The sequence below is a fragment of the Nylanderia fulva genome, unplaced genomic scaffold, assembly GCF_048542155.1.
Source record: "Nylanderia fulva isolate GAGA-0341 unplaced genomic scaffold, ASM4854215v1 Scaffold38, whole genome shotgun sequence".
NCBI lineage: Eukaryota > Metazoa > Arthropoda > Insecta > Hymenoptera > Formicidae > Nylanderia > Nylanderia fulva.
Window position 1 is genome coordinate 1129063 of NW_028190455.1, and position 22106 is coordinate 1151168.

The window sequence follows — 22106 nt, forward strand, 5'->3', positions numbered from 1 at the left end:
AAACCCTCACCACCTAATTTTTTTTTTCAAAATTAAAAATTTTGTTTTACCTAATTTAAAGCTTATTTTTTTCCAAATTCAACCATGTGTAATAAAGTTATGTTACGAAATATCATTTTCGAAAATTAATTATAAACGCTCCCGTATATACGCTCATCCGTGCTATGTGCGTAAGTAATTACCGTCGAACAATAAAATATATAAAAAATGTTTTTGTATAATTCTTATTTATGTTTTCTATGTATTTATAACTGTGTATTGTGTATATTTAGATTTTTTTAAAAATGTATTTGCATTTTATATTATTCACTCATTATACACATTACAATAATGATATTCGACAAAAAAATGTTTCAAACATAATGACTTCTTGCACCAAGAACATCTTACTACAGCTATATTATTGCAACCTTCGATATCACATTTTGTTAAAGTTTCGTCTAAACTAAAGTGTACTGGATTTTCGAATTCGTCTGGTCTTTCATTCGTATAACCACTTTTAAACCACGAATATTTAAATAAGTTTTGATATCGTGGGGATGACAATTGATTATGTATCAAAGATTGCAATTTTATTATATTATTTCGTTCATGTAAGTTTATATTACTTTCCAACAGTAAAACCGCATCTGAAAATCTTTTAGCAAAATTTTTCCAAATTCTGAATCCATAAACATCTAATGGTTGTATTTTCCCTGTAGTTCCTTTCGGTATTATCATAGTAGTAATATGTGTTCCAGGAGGTGTTAAATCCGAAATCATATTGGGGCAATGTCCAGTCCATGAATCGATAAGAAGAACGCTATTAGGACCAATGTTTGCGAAATAAGCTTCTTCTAACCACATTTTAAAATGATCTGTACAAAATATAAATGTTAATTTAATAGTTTTTTTATGACTCTTATTAAATTGTTAAATAAAATAAGGTTGTTAAAAAAAGTAATTATAAAAGGAAAATACCTGATGTCATTTTACCAGATTTCGATGCTTTTACAATAACATTTTCTGCTTTAAATAAATTTTCTTGTACTCTTGGTCCAAATTTACCATTAGCTTCTTTTAATACAATAAATAAAGGGGACAACAAATTGCCATTACAGGATATTATTGGTTGTATCGTATATGAATGGGTTGTTGATGATATGGATTGCACGACACGTTCTACTTTCTTTTCTCCCTGGTTAGACAATGATCTTCCAGAGTGAAGTTCCAATTGGAAACCACTTTGATCTGAATTGTAAATATTTTCAGATCCAAACTGTTCAATAAGAGGTTTTACTGTTTCCAGAAAATCATCAGCTGATTTTTGCAAATCAGCAGAATCTTCTAATGTTCTTCTAGTGACAAACTTCGTAACTTTTCTTGAAACAATTCGGTGAGACTTCTTAAATCTTGCTATCCAACTGTGAGATGCTTTAAATATAGGATTTAAATTTCCTATTTCTTCTTGAGCTTGTAAAGCCCATCTTTTTAAATCAATATCATGAACCATGAATCCTGATTCGACAGCTGCAGTAAATTTATCATGTGTAAATTTGGAGATGTAAGATAATTTTTCTGTACGACTTCCACCTGATTGTATTTGTTCTTCCCATCGCCTTAACTGACGTTCAGATGAAACTCTTCTAAATTTATTTTGTACTACTCTTAGAGGACGATTCCTTTTTCTGTCATTACTGTTTTCATCAGTGTCCCGAAATCGCCAATACTCAACAGCTCGTCTTTTATAAGAACTATCAAAATTTGTATCATCATTTGAACAATGAGGATGAGAATTTAAACTATCTTCATGCCATGCTTCTTCGTCATCTTCAATTATTTCAAAACTATGTAATTTATAAGGTTCTTCATAATCGAGATATATTTCTTCCGTTACTTCCACCCCATTATAATGAAAAACGCTATCCAGTAATATTTTTTTAATGTTTTCCTTTAATTCCACTTCTGCTTCAGTTACTGGCGTTTCTGTTAAATATATTGAATTTATTGACACCAATAAAAGTCTAACAACGTTAAGCGGATTGATAATCATATTCAAAGATGTTATATTTTGCTTTCTATTGCAATAAAAGAACAGTTTACACAGATATTATTACAACGAAAAGACTACACCGACTGTGAGAATTATGCTGCTACATGAACAATTTATATTAACTTATCAGAAATACGTCATCACATAATCTTATTTTATTATTTATTTTAACGTATTAAAGATTTTATTGTAAAAATTATAACTTATCTGGAACACGTACACATAATCTTATCTTATGATTCATTTAACGTAAGATATAAAATTTGTTTATGCCAAATATTGCGACATTGGTATTCGCAAGATTCAATTAAAAAATAATTTTATTATAAAATATAATTGTTTTTAATTTTTATAGAAGAAATTAAATATTAAAGAAATAATAAGAAAGCAGGGGGTATATTTAAAAAATTCTTATTAATTATATTTAAAAATTTTTTTTTAAATCTAAATATACACAATACGCAGTTATAAATACATAGAAAACATAAATAAGAATTATACAAAAACATTTTTTATATATTTTATTGTTCGACGGTAATTACTTACGCACATAGCACGGATGAGCGTATATACGGGAGCGTTTATAATTAATTTTCGAAAATGATATTTCGTAACATAACTTTATTACACATGGTTGAATTTGGAAAAAAATAAGCTTTAAATTAGGTAAAACAAAATTTTTAATTTTGAAAAAAAAAATTAGGTGGTGAGGGTTTTTTAAAAAAAAAAAAAAAAAAAAAAAATTTTTGTTCATATAACTTTAAAGTACTCTTCAAGCCATTAAAATTTGTTGTACGTTTTTTCTTTATATCTCTTATAGTTTAGCAGATATTTGATCCTAAAGAAAAATACCGTTATTCTTAAAAGGGGTGTTTCACCCCTTAAAACTCAAATTGCGCACGTATAAAAAAATACGTGTCTTTTAGATTTGTGTATTTAACAACATATTTCAAGGAGAATCAAATCGGTTCCGGACAGTTGTGACATGTCCCTTGTAAGATACAGATATAGATAATACATATTTTTATTATCTATATAAGCATAAGATGACGCCAAATCATCTAGATGATCATCTATATAAATTTTATTTAGATAACAGCAAACACTGTTAAGGGTCACAATAAAGGCGTAATAAAGTTACATTGAAACTGACCTTTGAGAAACGATGATGGCTCTCGATGGTCGGCGTCGTCGTCTCGGGGTGAGTCGATGTCGCGTGGACGAGAGGGATGACGGAGGGGGGGTGAATGCTGGTATAAGGGGATGAAACGGAGGGCGAGTGGCGGAGGGCGAACGGCGACGAGTCCTCGAGATGACTACGCGAAAGATCGGCGGATAGTGATGACACGACGATGGGAGGAGGAGAAGAGCCCGAAAGGAACGCTGAGAGGGCGAAGTCGCGGATGCAGGAACCTGTACGGGGATAGGGGATGAGTGGGTGAGGCTACAACAAAACAAAACACGATGAATGTCCCGATGTGCAAGCTGCAAGCAGAAAAACCGCCAGGGAAGATCGATGGTTAGCTCTCTTTTCGTTCCGTCGTTCTCGCGCGTTGAATTATCTAGATAAATGCATCCGGACGGACGTCTAACGCCGGATTTACGCTACGGGATAATCGTTAAATATTTCGTAATTGCTCACGCGAATCCATGGCAGTTGCGCGAGCGTTATTTCGCCGCGTCGCAAAGGATATTCATTTATCGTTGGCACGCGCTGGTCCATTGACATTTTTGTTTATTTTCGTTTTCCGCGTTAATTTTATGTTAAATATAAATCCTATACGACTGTAAAATATTTATGGACCGTTAAGTTTAAGCGACGTAATGGAGCCTGTAGAATAAATTTTGACAATGATTCTAAATTGTGATAAAACTAACAGTTTTGTTTCATGAAATTGCAAATATAAATACTCGCTTAATTATCAGACAAATTAAAGACAATTTATTTTTTAGGAGAGAAAAATTTTAATAAAATAATAAGAAATTATTGATTAATTTGTTTTATTGTAAAAGAGAAAAGAGAAATAATTATTTTTTAATTTATCAAAGAATTTCTATTATTTCTAATTGAATTTTTTAATTGAGTTTTGCTATAAACAAAATTTTTTTAATTTAATAATGTTCAAAATTGACTGTTAAAGAAAATGGAATAATTTTTAAAATCGAGGTCATATTCTAAAATATTTTTTATGATAAAATGTCTATCAAGTGGCTTATAGAAATAGATTATTTACCTTGACAGTGCCGCTAGATGCGCTAGAAGCGGGCGAGTGTCACGTCCTCGGCGAACGAAGAAAACTTATCCATATCTTGAGTGCGAGCAAGAAAAGAAAATAGTCCTCCATTAAGTGTCTGGTATGAAACAAATATCGCTTCTGTGGATCTTGAAATATAATGAAGATTAAACTTTCTCTTAATTTTTTTTTACAATATCCGTTATATTAATTTCATTTTCTTTGCTTGTAATAAGCAAAAAAAAATAGCTTTACATTTTAAAAATATGTTCTCTTATTAATCCATTATAATAAAAATCTATACGATTTGATGATTCGAAATTTCTATGAAATTTCGATACATTTTGTGTTCGGATTAAATCGAAAACTAAAAAATCGCTGTGCCGTAATTTATACGACTTCCATGGAGTTGAGTCGAAAAAAATTCATGCGCTTGCGAAAACACGAGCTTCTCGTCCTCGTACTACAGCGACTGTTGATCCCACGAGCTCTTCAAGGCTCTTCTCCGACCCTGAAGAACGAGAACGTGAGGGGAAATAGTTCTATTTCTGTCGTTCGCGTGAATCATTCCGTTTGCACCTATCTCGTCCAATGCGTATATAAAAGGCTCTTATACGATAGACAGTCTCATTTATACGTGCTTTTAACAACAATTTCATTCCTTGTAATGACGTTGCAAATCCCTTTTTTGTTATCTTTAAATATTTTAATTATATTATTCGCGCCATGAAACAGAGGCACATATAAAAAATATTAAACATAATTATTTTTGCAAATATTTCCAAATGTACTATTTTTGGAATAAAAATATTTTCAGATGAGTATATTTTTTATGATGCACGAGAACATATCTTAATTGTAAATATTAATCTCATAAAAATATATTGTTTGATTACAATTATTATATATAGATATAGATATATATTTTACATAAATTATGTATAATAAAAAAATGTTTATGAAATTAATATTTATAATTAAGATATAGTATATTCTCGACATAATCTTAGAACTTGAAAATATATACTTATCTGAAAATATTTATATTCATATAAAAAAAAATAGTTTATCTGGAGATATTTGATCGTAAAAATAATCATGTTTAATGTTTTATATACGCACAAATTACAAAATATGAAACATAACAGAGATTTGTTGAAATTTAAATAAATAATCGGCATTAATTCGCACAGCGATATTTCGTGCGGAAATGCAATTTAATCATTCGCATTCTATCTAGTTAGAATTATTGTATCAAGTCAATCTTGTGCTACGAGCAAAAGAGAGTTCTATCCATCCTCGACGTTTGATTCGTTAAACGATCGCGCAGCAGCAAGGAATCCGATCGGCTACCATTGTAGTTTCTGATTAAATGAACATTGCGGCGCGGAATTTCGCTGATACACCGCATTGTCCTGACGTGCCAATTACCGGTTACGTAGCAACGACGTACTATGACGGCGAAATTTAACCAGGCGAAATGGAGAATTCTCTCTACAGAACTTTAACATTCAATAAACTTGCGGATAATAGCACCGATACCGGTATTGTGTCGTTGGAGTCAGCTTGACCGCTATTAGCGTCGTTTCGCGAATTTGTGCAGCGTCCCGGCTTTACCGCATTAGGATTCATGTGTTTAGTACGAGAATGGGAGAATCGTGCCGAAGACTGCGTTTAGGTGTATTACCGTATCGTAAGGCAGTAGAACGAATTACCCACGATAACCCTTTCTTCAGTCGTAAGATAAAGTTGAACGGAAAACTGGGGAAACTTTAGAAATTGAATTTTCAACGCATACTGAAATTATATGATTTTTGTTCCTTGTTCTTATGATTTGATTGAGATTTAAATTAACATTATTATTAAAAATCAGGTAAAAATATTTTCGTTAGAGTTTCGAAGTCGAGAAGCAACTATTTTAATTTAGCAGCAGATACGTAAACTCCGGTATTTTTATTCGTGCTGCTGCCTTCTTTGATAAATCAAAGTAACAAATTTAATTGTGTTCCGTTGAAATATCATTCGATGTATCGTAAGGCTTAAAAATAAATGACGCACCATTGTCAGAAATGTTTCTACGCGAAACTTACTTTTAGCCGCGCAATATCGGTCTTATTCACAACGTTCGAAGTTACGGACGACTTCAAGAAGTCGCATGCCGAGTCTGTTGATTTCAAAAGACACACCGTACGCGAAGGATTTCGCCCGAAAAATGTGTATGCATCGGAGAAACATTTATTTCCCGAGCTACGACGAAGCGCGCGCGTTACCTACAAAACGCTCCCCTATGTAAATTACGCGGGCGCTTCTTTTTGTTTTATATTTTCTCTATCCGACCTCTTCCTCTCTCTTCTCGTTGTTATCGGAAACCATTGAATTCATGATCGTTTTGCGGACGAGGGTGGGCTGAGGACAGAGGAGGGTGCAAGCGCCCGCTCTCTCGAATGAATAAAAGAGGCAATCGCGTCGGGGCGCGATGTAAATTCGTTACACATGTATGTCGAACGTTCGTCCGAGTGCGTTTGTTTGTAAAATCTAATCAAATATTGTCCAACACTCATTCGCGCCATTTTTATCAAAGTTCTATTGTCGGAGGCCGGACGAAACGTAGCGATGCGGTCGTTTTCTTCTATAGTCGATATTCGTCTGCTTGTATGTAATCGATTGCCGGAATTAACGAAACGATTTTTCGAATATAAAACGTTATTTTTTTATTCGCTGCGATATTGCTTCTTTTTTCCATTCGTAACGAGGTTACTTCTTTTTTTTTTATTCGGCACGAAAGTGAAGCTATGAAAAATAGAATGATATCGTGTACTTACAATGTGCATTCAAAAATTCAATAACTTACATAAATCGATATGGCTAAACATTCTTTAGAAGCAAATAAAGCTCTACCTGACAAACTCTCATTTATTTAAAATCTTTGATATCTTTTCAGGGATATTGAATATAATCATATACCCTAGACTTTCTTGAATTTCTATCGAATATTCCACGATAAATTTTGCAAGACAGAATCGAAGCTGGCGAAAATTTAGGAAATTAATTTCACAGCTGGATTACCTTCGATTATGACGTCCTTAATCGACGTTTATTTATTACCGGGGTCCGATTGAGGGCGTCGTAGCGTTACGGGAGTACCGTCTAACCAGCCGTAGTCGGCGGGTTAATATGTTACCGTGTCGCGTGTTCGAGCAACGACAAACTACACGGGCGCAGGCCGAACGAGAGAGAAATTGCCGCAATTCCGGCGAAGGCGGAATCCTGAGCGCGCAGTAGGCTCATAGTAATTCTCTCCCGTTTGGCGAAAGGTAACGGTACGATGTCGTACACACACACACACACACACACACACACACACACGCACACACCAGATGCTCTGGCGAAACGTATCGGGCTGTAACCCTCTCCTCCCTGATCGTCCGCACCGGTAATACGTATCGGACTACATTTCACGGTTGATCGAGGCCCGGGCCGGCTACGCCATAGACTATTTCCCAAAGGATTCCCAGAGCGATATAATGGGCTTGCCAAGGTATAACGTAGCCGGCTACCTAACTCTCTATCGTATTACCGGGACCGACCGAGCCCACTATACTATACTATCCTCCCTATTTCCTCGACCGGGGCTCGACCGACCGTGGCCTCGGCTGGGTCCTCTCACGGGGTGAATTCGTCAACTGGCGGCGCGGCCTCTCCGTCTCGGAGACGACGCCGAGAGATGTGTTCCTGAAAATTGCGCTTCCTCGCCACGTACTCGCCCCGTACACGATCGCGTTTCTGCTCCTCGCAACGCGATTTCGCCACCTTGGCTTTCCCTTCGCGATATACTATCCCCCGAGTGCCTCTCCTTCGTTCTCGCGAAGCGAAATCCTGCTATCTTCCTATCATATCTACCTACTTACCTATCTACCTACTCCGGTCGCTTCTATCTCGCAGAATCTGTGAAAAGGCTCCTTCAGGTAGGGCAAAATTGAAAAGTGGAGCTGCAAATCTCGTTTAGATCGCGTCGAACGATTTGAGTTGGCGAGAGCGTGCTCTCTTTACGATTTTTTGGCGGGTTTTTTTTGTTCTGCAGGGAATATCTATCGAGTTTGATTTAATCCGAGAAAAGATCACACGAGATAATATAAAACGCCTTTGCTGCAAAAAAACGGGCAAAAATTATTAATTATCGTCTGCTAGCCTTCTTCTTTTCTTTCTCTTTTTTTCTACCTTTTTTTTTGTAAAATGTGTTCTTCCAACGTGTACCCTCGAGAGCGTATGGAGACTACGGATGTCACGACGAAGCATTGTGAGAGCGCACGAGAGTCGCGTATCGAGGGTCTTTTGTTGGTGCTACATAAAGAGGGCGGAAAGGAGTGAGGAAGGCTATTGTCTCGGTAGAATCGCGCCACCCAAAGAACGGAAGTACTTCCGCGCGTGCCCGTATTTCAGACATTTTTTAATACCACGAATGACTCTATTAACTTCGTTCCCAGATTATTTCCGAATATTTCAGAAAAATGCTCCAACATTTTATACTTTACTCGCACATTTTATACTCCATTCAAACCATATTATATATTAATATGCAGTACTTAATTATTATTTTGGGAGTTAGATGTGTGACGAGTTGGTATTTCTTTTTGAGTTGTAGCATGAAAGTGCGTAGATGTTTGATTCTTGTAAGTTTCTTTCTTGAAAATTATTGTTTTAACGAATTAAGGTCGATTTAGACATATCCGTTTCGTATTTTTACGATTCCTGTTCGTGCACGTCCGATATCCGTTTGCGACGATATTTTTAACTTTTATGCATGTGCATTAGTCCGCGACATCAAAAATACATTTAAGAATGAACAGTGAGAAATGAATTGAATTAGTATGACAACACGTCAGTTTGAGGAAGTTAACATATGTAAAATGCCACTTTATCTAATTTGTTTTCTCTGTTTTATACTTGCCCTGCATTTGCGAATTGGGATTGAGACCAATGATTTCTATTTTTTATGTATTTGATTAACGATCATATCTATATAGAGAGAATTTTCTCTTATAAGAGGAAATAGAATTTACCCTGAAAATCATGGAACAATATGGCACTGGAAGAATTTTGTAAGAGTTTCTCTGGTTAAATATTTTTACCCCAATAAGGAATATTAATATCTACTTAACTAGTACAATAGAATAAGATATAAAATACATTGATTAATTTTATTATGTACATATTAATATTTTTTATTGAGATAAATCGTACCATATTGTTCCACGATTACCATGATTTTCAGGGTAAATTCTAATAGGAGAAAATTCTCTCCGCCTAGATATACGACGAGTTTTTGTAGTACAAATTAACAACTAAACAATTTCCCTAGCTGAATGCGAGACGAGACTCGGCGTTTATTTCAGATGGTCGTATATGATCATCGTTTAGATGATCCATCCGGGATGTCTTATTGCCGGCCATTCAGCCGGTGACGTTTTAAGAGCGGCCATTACGACGCGCAATACAATGGCAATACCGAGGGGATGGCTGTTAGCGCTCGCGAAGTCGTCACTCGCTCGCGCGATACGCGCTCGTAGTCTGTCGCTTAGGGTGGATATCCGGTCTACCGAATGTCCTGGCGGTCGTTATAGTTTAATGCGTCGGGCGCCACCGTAATGCGAATTCATTGCCTAGCGAAAGCAGCGCGTCGGTTGGTCAGCCGTTCGTGTAAACATTACGTAGCCCGGTCCAGCTAGCCAACGAGAAATCCTACACCGCACGTATATACGTTTGTTTCATCTCATCGAGATCCACCACCCTTCGATCCATTCAACCCTAAAGACATGCGCCCTTATTTCGCCTCGGCTGCCTTTAATGAAAGCCGTAAAGCTATGGATTCAAGTTGCCTCCCGAGCGAGATATCGTCTCGGGTATCATTATTAGGTCGACGTAAGATTTCCACGATAGAGTGGCCGAATTGAAAAGGCGATCGCATTAGTGCAGATTACAAATTTGAACGTGGTGTTGCGTTATCGATGCAACCATTCGCGAGATATAGGCGCGGCTTAAATACCGCAAGCGCGCACCGCGATCCATTGATTAAACTCACACGTGTCTAAATTTCCCACGTATTTTCGTCAACGAACGGGCAATTAAAAATACGAAAGTTTTAAGTGACGTTATGTTATATTATATCGCGTAACGATTATCCTCAAATTAATTTATGGATCATCATTTATTTTCTATTCTCTCGTTTATTCATGAATCAGTTATTATCATTACTCGAAATTATATTCACCAAAGATACTTCTACTTCATCATCGAGAAATGCGAGTGTTTCTTGGCTAGATATGTCAGATAATTCTAGTGTCGTCTGGGGATGTTCCAATGACCATATGGTCAATGGAACGATATCTATTCCTGTCGCGGAATAATATCTCCTCTCTCTCTCTCTCTCTCTCTCTCTCTCTCTCTCTCCGAGGAATAATATCAATATCCAAATAGAATGGATATTCAATCTCACGAAATGTCAGATTAAACCCAGATTTATCAGGATAAAGTTACGGCGAATTATGATCACAGCGATGAGGATGATGTATGTTAAAGCGATGGAACGTGTTTGTAAGATTTATCGAGACAAGTAGGAAATTCTGTTTTGTGTAACAGTATAATCATTTGAAAAACGCTATTGCCTCTCATTTGTCTCGTTTTTTTTACAACTTATGAAAAAATATAAGTAATCTATATATTTTCAAAATTATAAAAAAGTCTAAGAATTTTTAATTTTGTTTTATTTTCTTTTTTAAATATATATACTTTCAAATTTGTGAGAGAATTTCTTGAAATACAAAGCATTCCATCGAGCGCATCGTCCACGAGGTTACGAAAGTCTATCAAAGCTTGAAACTAAACTAGAAATAGGGCTTTGCGGAACAGTTGATACAGATTTAATAGCCTAAGCTTCATGCGGGCTGCATTAGTATTGCGATTACTGCGTAAGGGGAGATTTGTGGTTTATGTATAACTCTCCCCTATATTATGTGTAACTCTCGCGATTAGTGTTCGCGGATGTATTATTAATTGTTAGCGAATGTTTGCCATGTACATTATCGAGATTCAACATCGAGTGTGTTATTATACCGTAACATGCAGTAACATTTCCCTCATTTGCCTTAAAATCTTCAGCATGTTTCGCCAAGGATTATGTTTTTCTTGTTAATTTATTGCATTATGTATGCACGTAAGATTACATATTTGCGTCTTTTTCCATTTTTCAATCAAAGATAGATATTAAGAGATTTTTCTTTCTATTTTTTATCTTAGTACATTATTTATAAATTTTTTAAATATTTTTCTTAAACTTGCTCGATTATTCATTACAGAATTTTGACAACAAAAAATGCGCTAGTTAAAAATTGAAAAGAAATAAACTATATCTCTCGCACGCGTGCACATCGATCTGGATTTTTGTCCTTGAAAAATCATACAAGCATTCGAGAGCCACAAAATTTCGAAGCCTCTCGATATTCAGTTACGCTTGGTTTGACGATCAAAGTTTGTTAAACGACGGATACTGTTAATTCCGTCGTGCGGTATTTACCGTTGAGTGATATTTCTCCCTTCATACATTTTAATTTGGTGACCTTCCATCATACACGCGCGCGCGGCCGCTTTAATTCATTCCTTTTGTTCCGCGACCGGATCCATCATCGCTCTCCTGCCGCCGTTACTGTCCATATTCGGGCCATGCAGCGGCGGCGGCGGTTGTGCATTGTTGTATGTACCAACCCTTTGACGGTTTTGCTAAGTGAAGTGCATCAGGCGAGCAATTTGCCGGAATGCGTGCGCAACGCTACGCTGTATGATGAATGTACCGTCGGATAAATATTTATCTGTATCGGGATGTTTTCGCGCACAGCGTGGCCCGGCGTTTTTCGATTACGCTCGTTCGGTTAATACACAGACGCGTTTCCATGGAGCACGATATTTTTCTCAGTTGCGTTGCTCCAGTTTGCTAATTTTCATTATTTGTTTTTCCTTTCCTTCTTTTTTTATTTTACAATCTGTTCTGTTTTACTCCCCCGATTGCACAGAGGAATCATGTTCTTTTGATATACACGGTCACAGATATGTCTTTTCACGTGTATTTGTACTCATAGCGAGGAATAACTGACATGCGTGCATTCATCCCTGAATATTCGCGCATCATGAGTGTCGATTATTCGGAAAATAGCAATGCTGTTCCAAATCAGCGAGAGTGAGACTGACAGTTCATAATTTGGCGTATCCGCATTTGACACGTGTCAAAGTAAAATTAGAAAATTAGAAGATAGAGATTTATTATAATAATAATATAATAATTACATTATATTTATTATAATAATATTATAATAATATGCTTATTAATTCATAATATTATTGTCTTTGGTATTGCTCGTGACCTGTAACGTAGACCAAAGACTCCGAAATTATTTAATTGCAACAAATCTCACAATATATGTATACATATATAAAAATAACACTTTGACATGTGTCAAACTATAAATTGTCACAGTTACATTTTTTCGCTTTTGAAACAGCATTGTCGTTGTTCGAATAATCAACAGTCATGATACGCTATTATTTAGAGTATCGGGTATGCTCCGATAACGCGTGCAAATTCAAAAAGGCATATCTGTTCTCTGTGTATCTCACGAATACCATGGAGACCACTTATAAAATATTCGATTTGAAATTTATCAAGGCACACAAGATCCAATTGATTGTAGTATTTTGGAATTTGCGTACGCCTATATACCTATATTCATATAATTCAACTTACACGTGCAAAATATACTAATATATAAAAAAACCGTGAAAATAAAACATTGTATTTAAATTATGTATAACTGCTACTTAACTTATAATTTTTAATTTATTAGCTGTGTAATTTACGCGCATGTACATAAAAAATAACGTACGCGTGTAGAAGGATTTTCCGCGCGCTCGTAAAAGTCGGCAAACATGTGAGAGCGTCATTGCTCACATAATGACCGATGTTACACTATCCGTGGCATTTACGAGCGGTCTCGCCTCTCTCTGGCTGGTGACGTAATGTAAAATGAACCCAGATTTACATCGCGCATTCGGCGCGTTTTATGTGTTCGTACGGGGTCGATTGCCCGATTGTGGCCGGTCGCTCCGTACTTCGTACATCGAAGTGCTCCACGAATTTGCTCTGCGTTGCCGGCTTTGTGTTATTTAATTTTCATGCTGCGTGATTATCCGGTCGGACCGACACTCCGCGCACCATTACTTGCAATATGTTTGCCGTTGCACGCGAACTTCCGCGAGAAATCGTCTCTCGTGACGAGTGATAAAGTCGAATTATAGAGACGTCACAAAAATTTTTCTCACGTGCGAAATGTCAAAAGCTTTTTTAGAATCACATGACAGTTCGGAGTTCATGGAAACTTTAGAAATAAAAAATATATATACTCTTTATTTTAATCTTTAATTTAACAAAACAAATTATATCTCTATAAAATCGATTTCAAATTTATCTACAATTAAAACAAGTTCACGCAATTAAAATAATGTTTGCATTTTCTCAAGCATCACTGATTTAACTTGAAAGAATGAATTATATCAATATGTTTGCATAATATAATCATTAGTAATTTTGATTTATTTATCAATGTGCATGGAGATATAAATGGATGTGTTTTATAGATAACATAAATTGCAACTACGACTAAAATAATTCCATAAACTAGGTCGTCAAAGTTTATTGGATTACATTAGCGATATTCGTTAATAATAGCTTCTGTTTATTTTCTGATATTTCTTGGTCAGATGGGAATTCATGTGTCTCCGTTATTAGATATTAGTTAATTTCGTAAATAATGATAACGTTGATTATAATAGTTTCACAAACTGGAGCAACGCGATTTATTGCATCAGATGCACTATTTGCTCTTTAGTAAATATTCACAGCCATTACGAATATATTCCGCTTAAAGAGGCAAATCTATTGTCAATTTTGCATTTATGCCATTAATCCATATAATTACATAAATTATGGTAAAATATATCGACCAATATCTCAGAAACCCGGTGAAAAGTTCACTGGGTTACACACACACACACACCACACCCACACACACATACTCTGACGATTACTTTATTTCTGGAGTAATATAATCTCCGTAATAATCCTCGAATATTTAGTCACACATAAAAGATAAATGAGAATTCGTGTTCCTCAGTTAGTCACTGGTTAATGCAGCTTCGCGGACTAATGGTAACGTCGACCGGAATAATCTCACGAATCGCACACGACGAGCATCACTTGAGCGTCACTGCGTAATCGTGCTGTAACGCTCTCTTGCACCGGACGGCGGGTTGATTCTCGGTCGGGTCGGGCCGGATGACAAAATGCAAAACGGACGAAGATTTGCATCCGAACTGGCTTTGCTTTACGCGCTGCCGGGTGCGTCCGTCCATTCGGAGAGGCGTGGGTGACTCTCGTCGACGGGGACCGACTGCGGGAATACTCTGCTTCTCGATTATGCGAACGTCCGTATCGTTACGGATGATGTGCGACACGGCATAATTTCACGGCCCGCACGTTAATGCTCCAAGTTGTACGCAAGGCTTCCGATAACTTTGTCGGAAAAGAATGCCATCGTCGTCGTTTCAAATTTCCTCTTGATAGAATGGTTTTTTTTTTTAAGCGAGAAATGTGACAACAGTAGGGTTGAGACGTATTAAAAATGGCAGAAACTCACTCGCGTCTTTTAGTTGCTGCGAATTATGTTTTTATAAATTAAGCAATTTAACAATTGCTTAATAAAAAACTATTTATATTCGTAATATCGTAGATTTCTAAAACGTTTGGTTGAAAAATGTGAGGTTTACATATTATTATGATAATTTATGGGTTAGAGAGGCGCGCCTTAGATGAAATATCAGTTGGAAGAAAGTGTAACGTTTACGTAAACGTTCCTTTTATGCAAATCTTCGGGTATTATTCCATCCGTGCGATACAACAACGCGGGACATCTCCTGGGGTAACTTCCGGCAACTTGGGGCATTACGCGATATCCGACCGTTGTTTTATCGAAAGTTTGTCGCGTCAGCGATCCGTGAGGGGAAGTTACAATCGGTTCGAAAGAAGGAAACATATCCCATTGCGTCTTTCCTCTCCCGAAAGTCAAACAACAGTCGAGAGTCCGTGGCGCGGTCGAGAGCAAAACTTTTCGACGATAAATCGATATTCGTTCCTTGAAATGCAGCGGGCAGTATTCATCCGTGATGTTCCCCGTGTTCCCTATTAGACACTTCGATTTCTCCTCGCGGAAAGTTTTCCATGCTTCTGAAAACCGACGGAATTTGCGAGTGGTACGGGAGAAGGATGATTTCTGTCCCCTTCTTTATCTTTCCTACCTCGTCTATTTTTCTTTCTTCTTACTCCAACTTTTCGTTATTTGCATCGCGTAAAGGACGGTTCGTTTCCGGTGGTTATTTATTTTTAATAATAGAAGGAGAAATCGAATATCCCCGATTTTGAATATCCAACGTGCTCTTCCCTCATCCAAGATAAGATCGTCTATGTGTATGAAATTGAATTTCCAATTCAATTCTCTCTATAGCACACGATATCGCGCGCGGTATTTTTTTTACACGAAACATATTCTTTTATGTAAAGATTTTTTATTGTGAACAGTTTTTTTTGAAGTGGATCTTTTCTTAATAGTAATGTTATCGAGATAATAATTTTTGAATTTATATTTATGAAATCTTAAATTATCTAATTATTGATAGATTAATCTGATCATCAAAGCGAAATGAACTTGCGATGTTTAATGAGCTTCATTCGCAAGAAATCCTTTTGTATATTTACGATGAAGCTTTACCAAACTATTTCGCCAAATCGAGCGATTTTTTTGCTATTAATGTATAGCGTCATATGCAATAGAATAGAATCAAAAAACTGTTTGCGCGATATCCAAAAAAAAAACATCGCTCTCTCATGTCTCTTGCATCCAAACAATTGTTTTGTCATTAACAAGATTTTCTTGAAAATAGACAAACTTAAATATATCGCATTATTGAATTTTTTAATATTGTAAAAAAAGTTTCGAATATTTTGTCTCGAGTTTATTTTCTGAAACTGTATGATTTTTCCGTTTATATTATATTGCATAAAGTTTTATAACGAGAGCAGTCTAATTAAATAGGGCAGTGAAAAATGAGAAATAAAATCATCAAGCAAATCGAGCAATTCTTTCAATGATCATTTAAAGCTAATAAATTGGTTAAAGTACTCGTAAAACTTGTCACTTTTTTACAATATATTGTACTAGATTTTTCAATAATTTATATTATTTATTTTGTAATGTGTAAATTTTTTTTCATCAGAAAATGATTGTATTATTCATTTATTGTGTATATGCGCATGGATGTCAACTACCTCACTTGACCTGACTAAAGTTTTGTACGACTCTTTATACCTTTTTCATTATCTCTCGCCAAGATCGCGATATTATCTCGATAAATGTGCTTTATGGATATAATTATTTACATCTTTTTTAATTTTTAACGATCCGTTTTGCGTTCGCGCGAACGGAATTACAGATAGAAACTCGGGACGATGCAATCTCTATGGTACCGCATATACATTGTCACGCTTTCATTAGGCGAGTTATTATCTGCACCGGATATATTGCGAAACATACGTTGAATAGTCTTTGTCATGTAGTTTTCATTGTGGAGGCTTTCATCGATTTAAAACGTTCTGGCGAACTCGAGCAGTAGTAAACGTAGCCGCTCGAGTTGAGCAACGTGTAAAAGAGGTGTGGAAAACGTGTCGCGATTGATTTGATTACAAAATCACTTATAATTTGAATGTGAGAACTTCAGCGCGACGAAAATAGTTTTGAATTTTTCATGCGATCACGCGCTCGTGTGACGACGAAATTTACAAAATACCGGTATGAATAAACAACGATCCTCTCGTTAATATTAGGTCAGTTGTGTTTTTTGTTTCGTTTTTTTTTTTTTACAAAACATGGAGAGAGAGAGAGAGAGAGAAAGAGATATGTAAACGCGGTGAAACGAAGCTCGCGTAATGTTTTAATCCAATCACCGTCCGCGTTTTAGCATGGCGATGTGATTATTAAATTTACATATATCATACGCACACAGCTTGCACAAGGTTTTTTTTCGCATGAAGTTTCAAAGTTGCGAAAGAAAAAAAAACATTCATATATCTATTTTTAAATTCGTGAGAATTTATCTCCTCAATTAATTCTTGGGATTAATCATCGGGTTAAAAAAAAAATTAGTGATATTTAGAATTCCTCCCTTGAATCACTTAGTTTCTGTTTAAAATTCAGAAATTTCACTATTCTCCGGGGTCGCTGAACGTCGGAATATTCAAAGTCTCCCTCTCTCTGGTTGCCGTGAAATCCGGGAAATCAAAAAGTCCATCAGTAATTCTAAAATTAAACGAAGTATGACGAGAAGGAGAAAGAGAGCCATTAGAGAGATGAGAAAGTTTAAGAGCATAGACCCGCCAATTTTGGCATCGCTTCAACTATCATTCTCGGTGAATACTAGATGTGTCAATCGAGTTTTGACATGTCATCGGACGACTTGTTACGCGGACCTGTGTCGAGTATCTAATTTGACAGCGAATATACGATGGACGTAGAATCGTACCATAGGGATCGATAGAGGTGACAGACGATCATGCGATTAACGTGACGAGTCTTACTGAATGCGAGATGTGTCGATATGTTTGCAGTCGTATATATACAAATCCGATTTCGCTTAGAATCGTGGCGATATTCGACGCTAATTAAGGTGTTAATGACTATCGTCGGGGCAGGTGAAATCGGTCTCACGAAATTCGAGGCACGCACTTTCATCTTTCACCCTCTTCCTGCGCAAAAGTGCCACTCTCGTCTTTCACCCTTCGTCGTCCATTTCTTGAGTAGACTCGAGAAAGATGGATGATCGTGGAATGAGACTCAAGCCTACACGCGATGAGTAACACGTACATATACATACTGGGTGTTCGCGAAAGTGAAAGACTTCAATTCTTGAAAGATTTCATTTTACCTTTTCATGATAAAAATTTAATTTGATTCTTAATTTACAAGTTGTTTAATATTAAAAATCAAAATTTTAATTAATTAAATTTTAAAAGTCAAAGTAAAAGAGTGTCTCTTGTTCTATTCAATTTGTAGAAGTTTTATCTCTTATAATGAAATTTAATTTATAAAATATATTTTTCTCTTTTTTTTGGATTACAATAAAATATTGAATGCGTTTCTTAATTTTGAAAAATAATAAAAATAATTATAAGAAGAATTAAATTCGTATTTCAGGAATAGATTTTCATTCTTATCTAACTCGAAATATTTTGAGACCTTATATATGAAGATATTATACTCGACGTTGCGTGCCATTACTTAGTTCGTTAAATAAATCAGAGTACGATACATAAATAGAGATCTTTGTTTTAATACGATGATTCTTTTGAGAAACCATCATGGTATCCTTAACGCGTAGTTGATTGCTTTTCTGAGGACGAAAGCTGTCAGAAGGAATCTCAAAGTAAAAATCTGCTTATGATTGCGCGCGCGGAATACAGAGCGTTTCCTATTAACAAAAGTGATTGAAGGAAATTCATTTCGAGATATTCCTTAGCTGGCAGTTTAGATATAATCAACATATCCGTATTCTGGAAATAAATTAATAGAATGAAGAATTGTAAATGGATTAATACATATTTTATATTATTTGTTTTTATGTGTATGATTTCAAGTTGACGCGGATACTTAATTATAATTAAAAGCAGTGCATGATATAATTAAGCAGAGTTTTCGTCTGTTTCGTAATTTTCTGCCGTTAATACTTGCATTGTTACAATGCGACAGTACACACACCATTTGTGCTTTCGTAAATTAAATTCTCTACGCTCTCCGCTTGCGTTTTCTCGTATATCTGTTAAGCAGTTGCTTAGCGCGATCTAATTGCGTAAAGCGTAATGAATAATAAATTATACGCCAAAAGGGCGAATAAAATGAAGTTTTTAGTGAAGTTTGCGCGAGTTATTTGAATATTTATGCTTACGTATTATATTATTTTCGCGGAGCTGAAATATCTAATTTTTATATTAGAAAATTCGACAATTGATGTACAAGAAAACATTCAATTGTACATTTGATTCGAATTGAAAGTATACGTATTACAAACGAAAATATTTCTTCTCTCTGAATATATTATTCTATTGTTTTATCAAAATTTATCTAAATAATAGAAGAAAAATATTCTACGTATATTTTCACTACAGATGTTCTTATAAACACGTTTATATGATATCGACAGTCTTTTATAGTCTCCTCAGTTGTACATTTTTTATGACAAAATATAACGAATTTTCGAGAGACTAAAACGCGTTTTAGTCTTTTTTATACCATGCACGAGATTTCAATTACGCATATATTATACACTGACATATTTCTTTTATTATATCTTGCGACCTCTTTGTTCTCGTTAACTCCGAAAACGAGTAAATGCACTCGCGTTTCCATATGTGTCCGGAGTTTTTTTTGTGTCCCTTAATGGGCGATTCGCTGACCAACGGATACCGTTAAATTTCGATTATCGACAAGGGGGATGAAAGGGAAGGGGGATGCAGCTAACACGGTGTGTTCGTGTATGTATCGCGATGGACGACGCAGAACCAACGAGGACCAGCAATCAATTCTCTTTTGCCGAATTAGCCGAACAATAAAACTCCCTCGGTCGCAGGTAACACGTAACAAGGTAGCGAAGGGGCGCGAGAGGGTTGGGAGAAGCTCGAACATTGAAAATTCTCTGTGATTCGACGAAATTGATTAGTCCGACGCGACGTTCTCGCGTATTTATGCAGGCCGTCTAGTCGTTTCCGCTCGTGATTTCAAGTTTGCATACGAGTCGAACTAATGCGCGTACAAACGCGAACCAGATTATTCGCTCGTGACGATTAACAATACTCCGGGCCGGGCTCGCCCTTCGGGGCCGACGAGCCCGAAGAGAGTCCCTTACGCCGCCCGGTATTCATCCTTCCCTCCGATCCCAGATTGATGGAATGTCATTGATGGAATGTCGTACGACGCGACCCGGATATCGATCGCGCGCGCGAAATGCGTAAAATTTCCTGCTCTACGGCCCGGATTAACGTCACTTCTAATCTGCAAACTTGAGCCATCGGACAATTTTTATGTTTCATAAATCACATTTCGAGTCGTTTAACTTTTAACATCAAATTATATATTTTTTCTCTGCGAGGAATTTTATTATTGTAAAATAAAGTCACTTTTTTATTATGTATATTAAAACGTAGCATTTCATCTTGCTTCTAGAATAATTAATTTTAACAAATTATATATCTGGTAAATTGATTAAAATTATTTTTGGAAAACAAAACTATATTCGCAATTTGATAAACGTATTCTGAGAAGGCTCTTATTTTAAAGAGATCCATTAATTTGACATCAAATTATACATATTTTCTCTCTGCGGCATAGAGTAGTTTTATTATTATAAAATAAAGCTATTTTGTTAATTATATATATTAAAACGTATCATTTCATATTGTTTTTAGGATAATTAATTAAAAAAAATTATCTGGTAAATTGATTAAAATTATTTCGGAAAATGACTATCGATATTCGCAATGTAGTTTGATAAGCATATTGTAAAAAAGATTTGATTTTAAAGATATCTATTAATTTTTTCTTACGAAGTAAACGATTGATTTCCGACGATTGAACAGACTGCTGCTCTCGTTGAACAATGTAGCGGACATTAAACGTTACTTTAAATCGGATATCAAAATGTTGCTTACGGCCGTTTTGTCGATTCTGCTTTTGCGTCGGTACCGATAGTAATATTAGTAGTAGTAGTAGTATTATTATAACTGTCACACGTATATAGAAGGAGAAACAAACCTGTCGGATTATACGCTCGTGGAAATCGACATTCCCATGTGATCGAATTCCCACCGGTGTGCATTGTTTTCGCTTGCGACAGGTTGATCGAAAATCAACCGTTCGCCGGACACCGACGATTTTGCCATGTTAAATGTTTACGCGCACTTATTATCGCCGCGAGCGAATCATAAATATTGCCGTTAAATCCAACTGTTTGAAATCTGTATTCGCTGCTGGTCAACCAGATGAATACTTTCTATCTCGGTAAATTGCTGCTATAATCGTCATTATTGTCGCCTCAATCGATGCGCCAGGCGACCACTCCGAATTAGCAACAAACGCACAATTAACAACCTGAATGTTGTAATTCCTCTGTACATCGCGCTTTATCCCGAGCATTTCTATGTTGACGTTTCCGTTGTATGTTAATTAAACGTTTAATCAGGATGATGGGAGATTTCGTTGCAAATATACATTATTCTTTAATAATAGTCGTTCTTCGTAATTGACCGAATTTTGGCTAATTCTCGAAGCTCAATTAATGATTATCGAGTATACATGAAGCGAAAAGTTCGCGTATGACTAATTAATAAATATATCGTAAACATTTAGAACGAATAAAGTTTTTACGTTTTATTTTCATTTTGTAATGTGAGATTATAAATATGCACATCTAGCAAAATAGCTTCAATTGTTGTTTGATAAAAAATAGCATCTTTGAAATTTCGAGAACGAAATTCTTTTCATGAATTTTGCACTGTCAACGCGCGAAATCGAGACCGAAAGAAAACGTAAAATTTTCAAGTTTTATACCTTAAGTAGTCGCAAATTTCACGATTTCCAATTGTCTTTGCGCTTAGGAACGATACCGTAGAAACGTTAGATCGACAAGAAGGCACACAG

At 35.8% G+C, this 22106-nt stretch overlaps 2 protein-coding genes across 2 annotated transcripts in view; one reads left to right on the top strand and one right to left on the bottom strand.

Moving 5' to 3' along the window:
- Positions 1-22106, top strand: part of mad2 (mitotic arrest deficient 2) — an 80771-nt gene that overhangs the window by 14041 nt on the left and 44624 nt on the right. The gene's annotated exons all lie outside the window — the stretch shown is intronic.
- On the bottom strand, positions 11-2180 carry LOC146722042 (uncharacterized). The gene is made up of 2 exons (XM_085485615.1): positions 961-2180; positions 11-857 (listed from the first exon to the last, which is right to left on the bottom strand). The coding sequence occupies exons 1-2, from the start codon at positions 2030-2032 to the stop codon at positions 307-309; spliced, it is 1623 nt and encodes a 540-aa protein (XP_085341741.1). The 5' UTR covers positions 2033-2180; the 3' UTR covers positions 11-306.

Coding starts and splice junctions, on each gene's coding strand:
- LOC146722042 (XM_085485615.1), bottom strand. CDS start 2,032: ATGATTATCAATCCGCTTAACGTTGTTAGACTTTTATTGGTGTCAATA. Junction 858..960: donor ATCTGGTAAAATGACATCAG/GTATTTTCCTTT, acceptor TATTTTGTACAG/ATCATTTTAAAATGTGGTTA.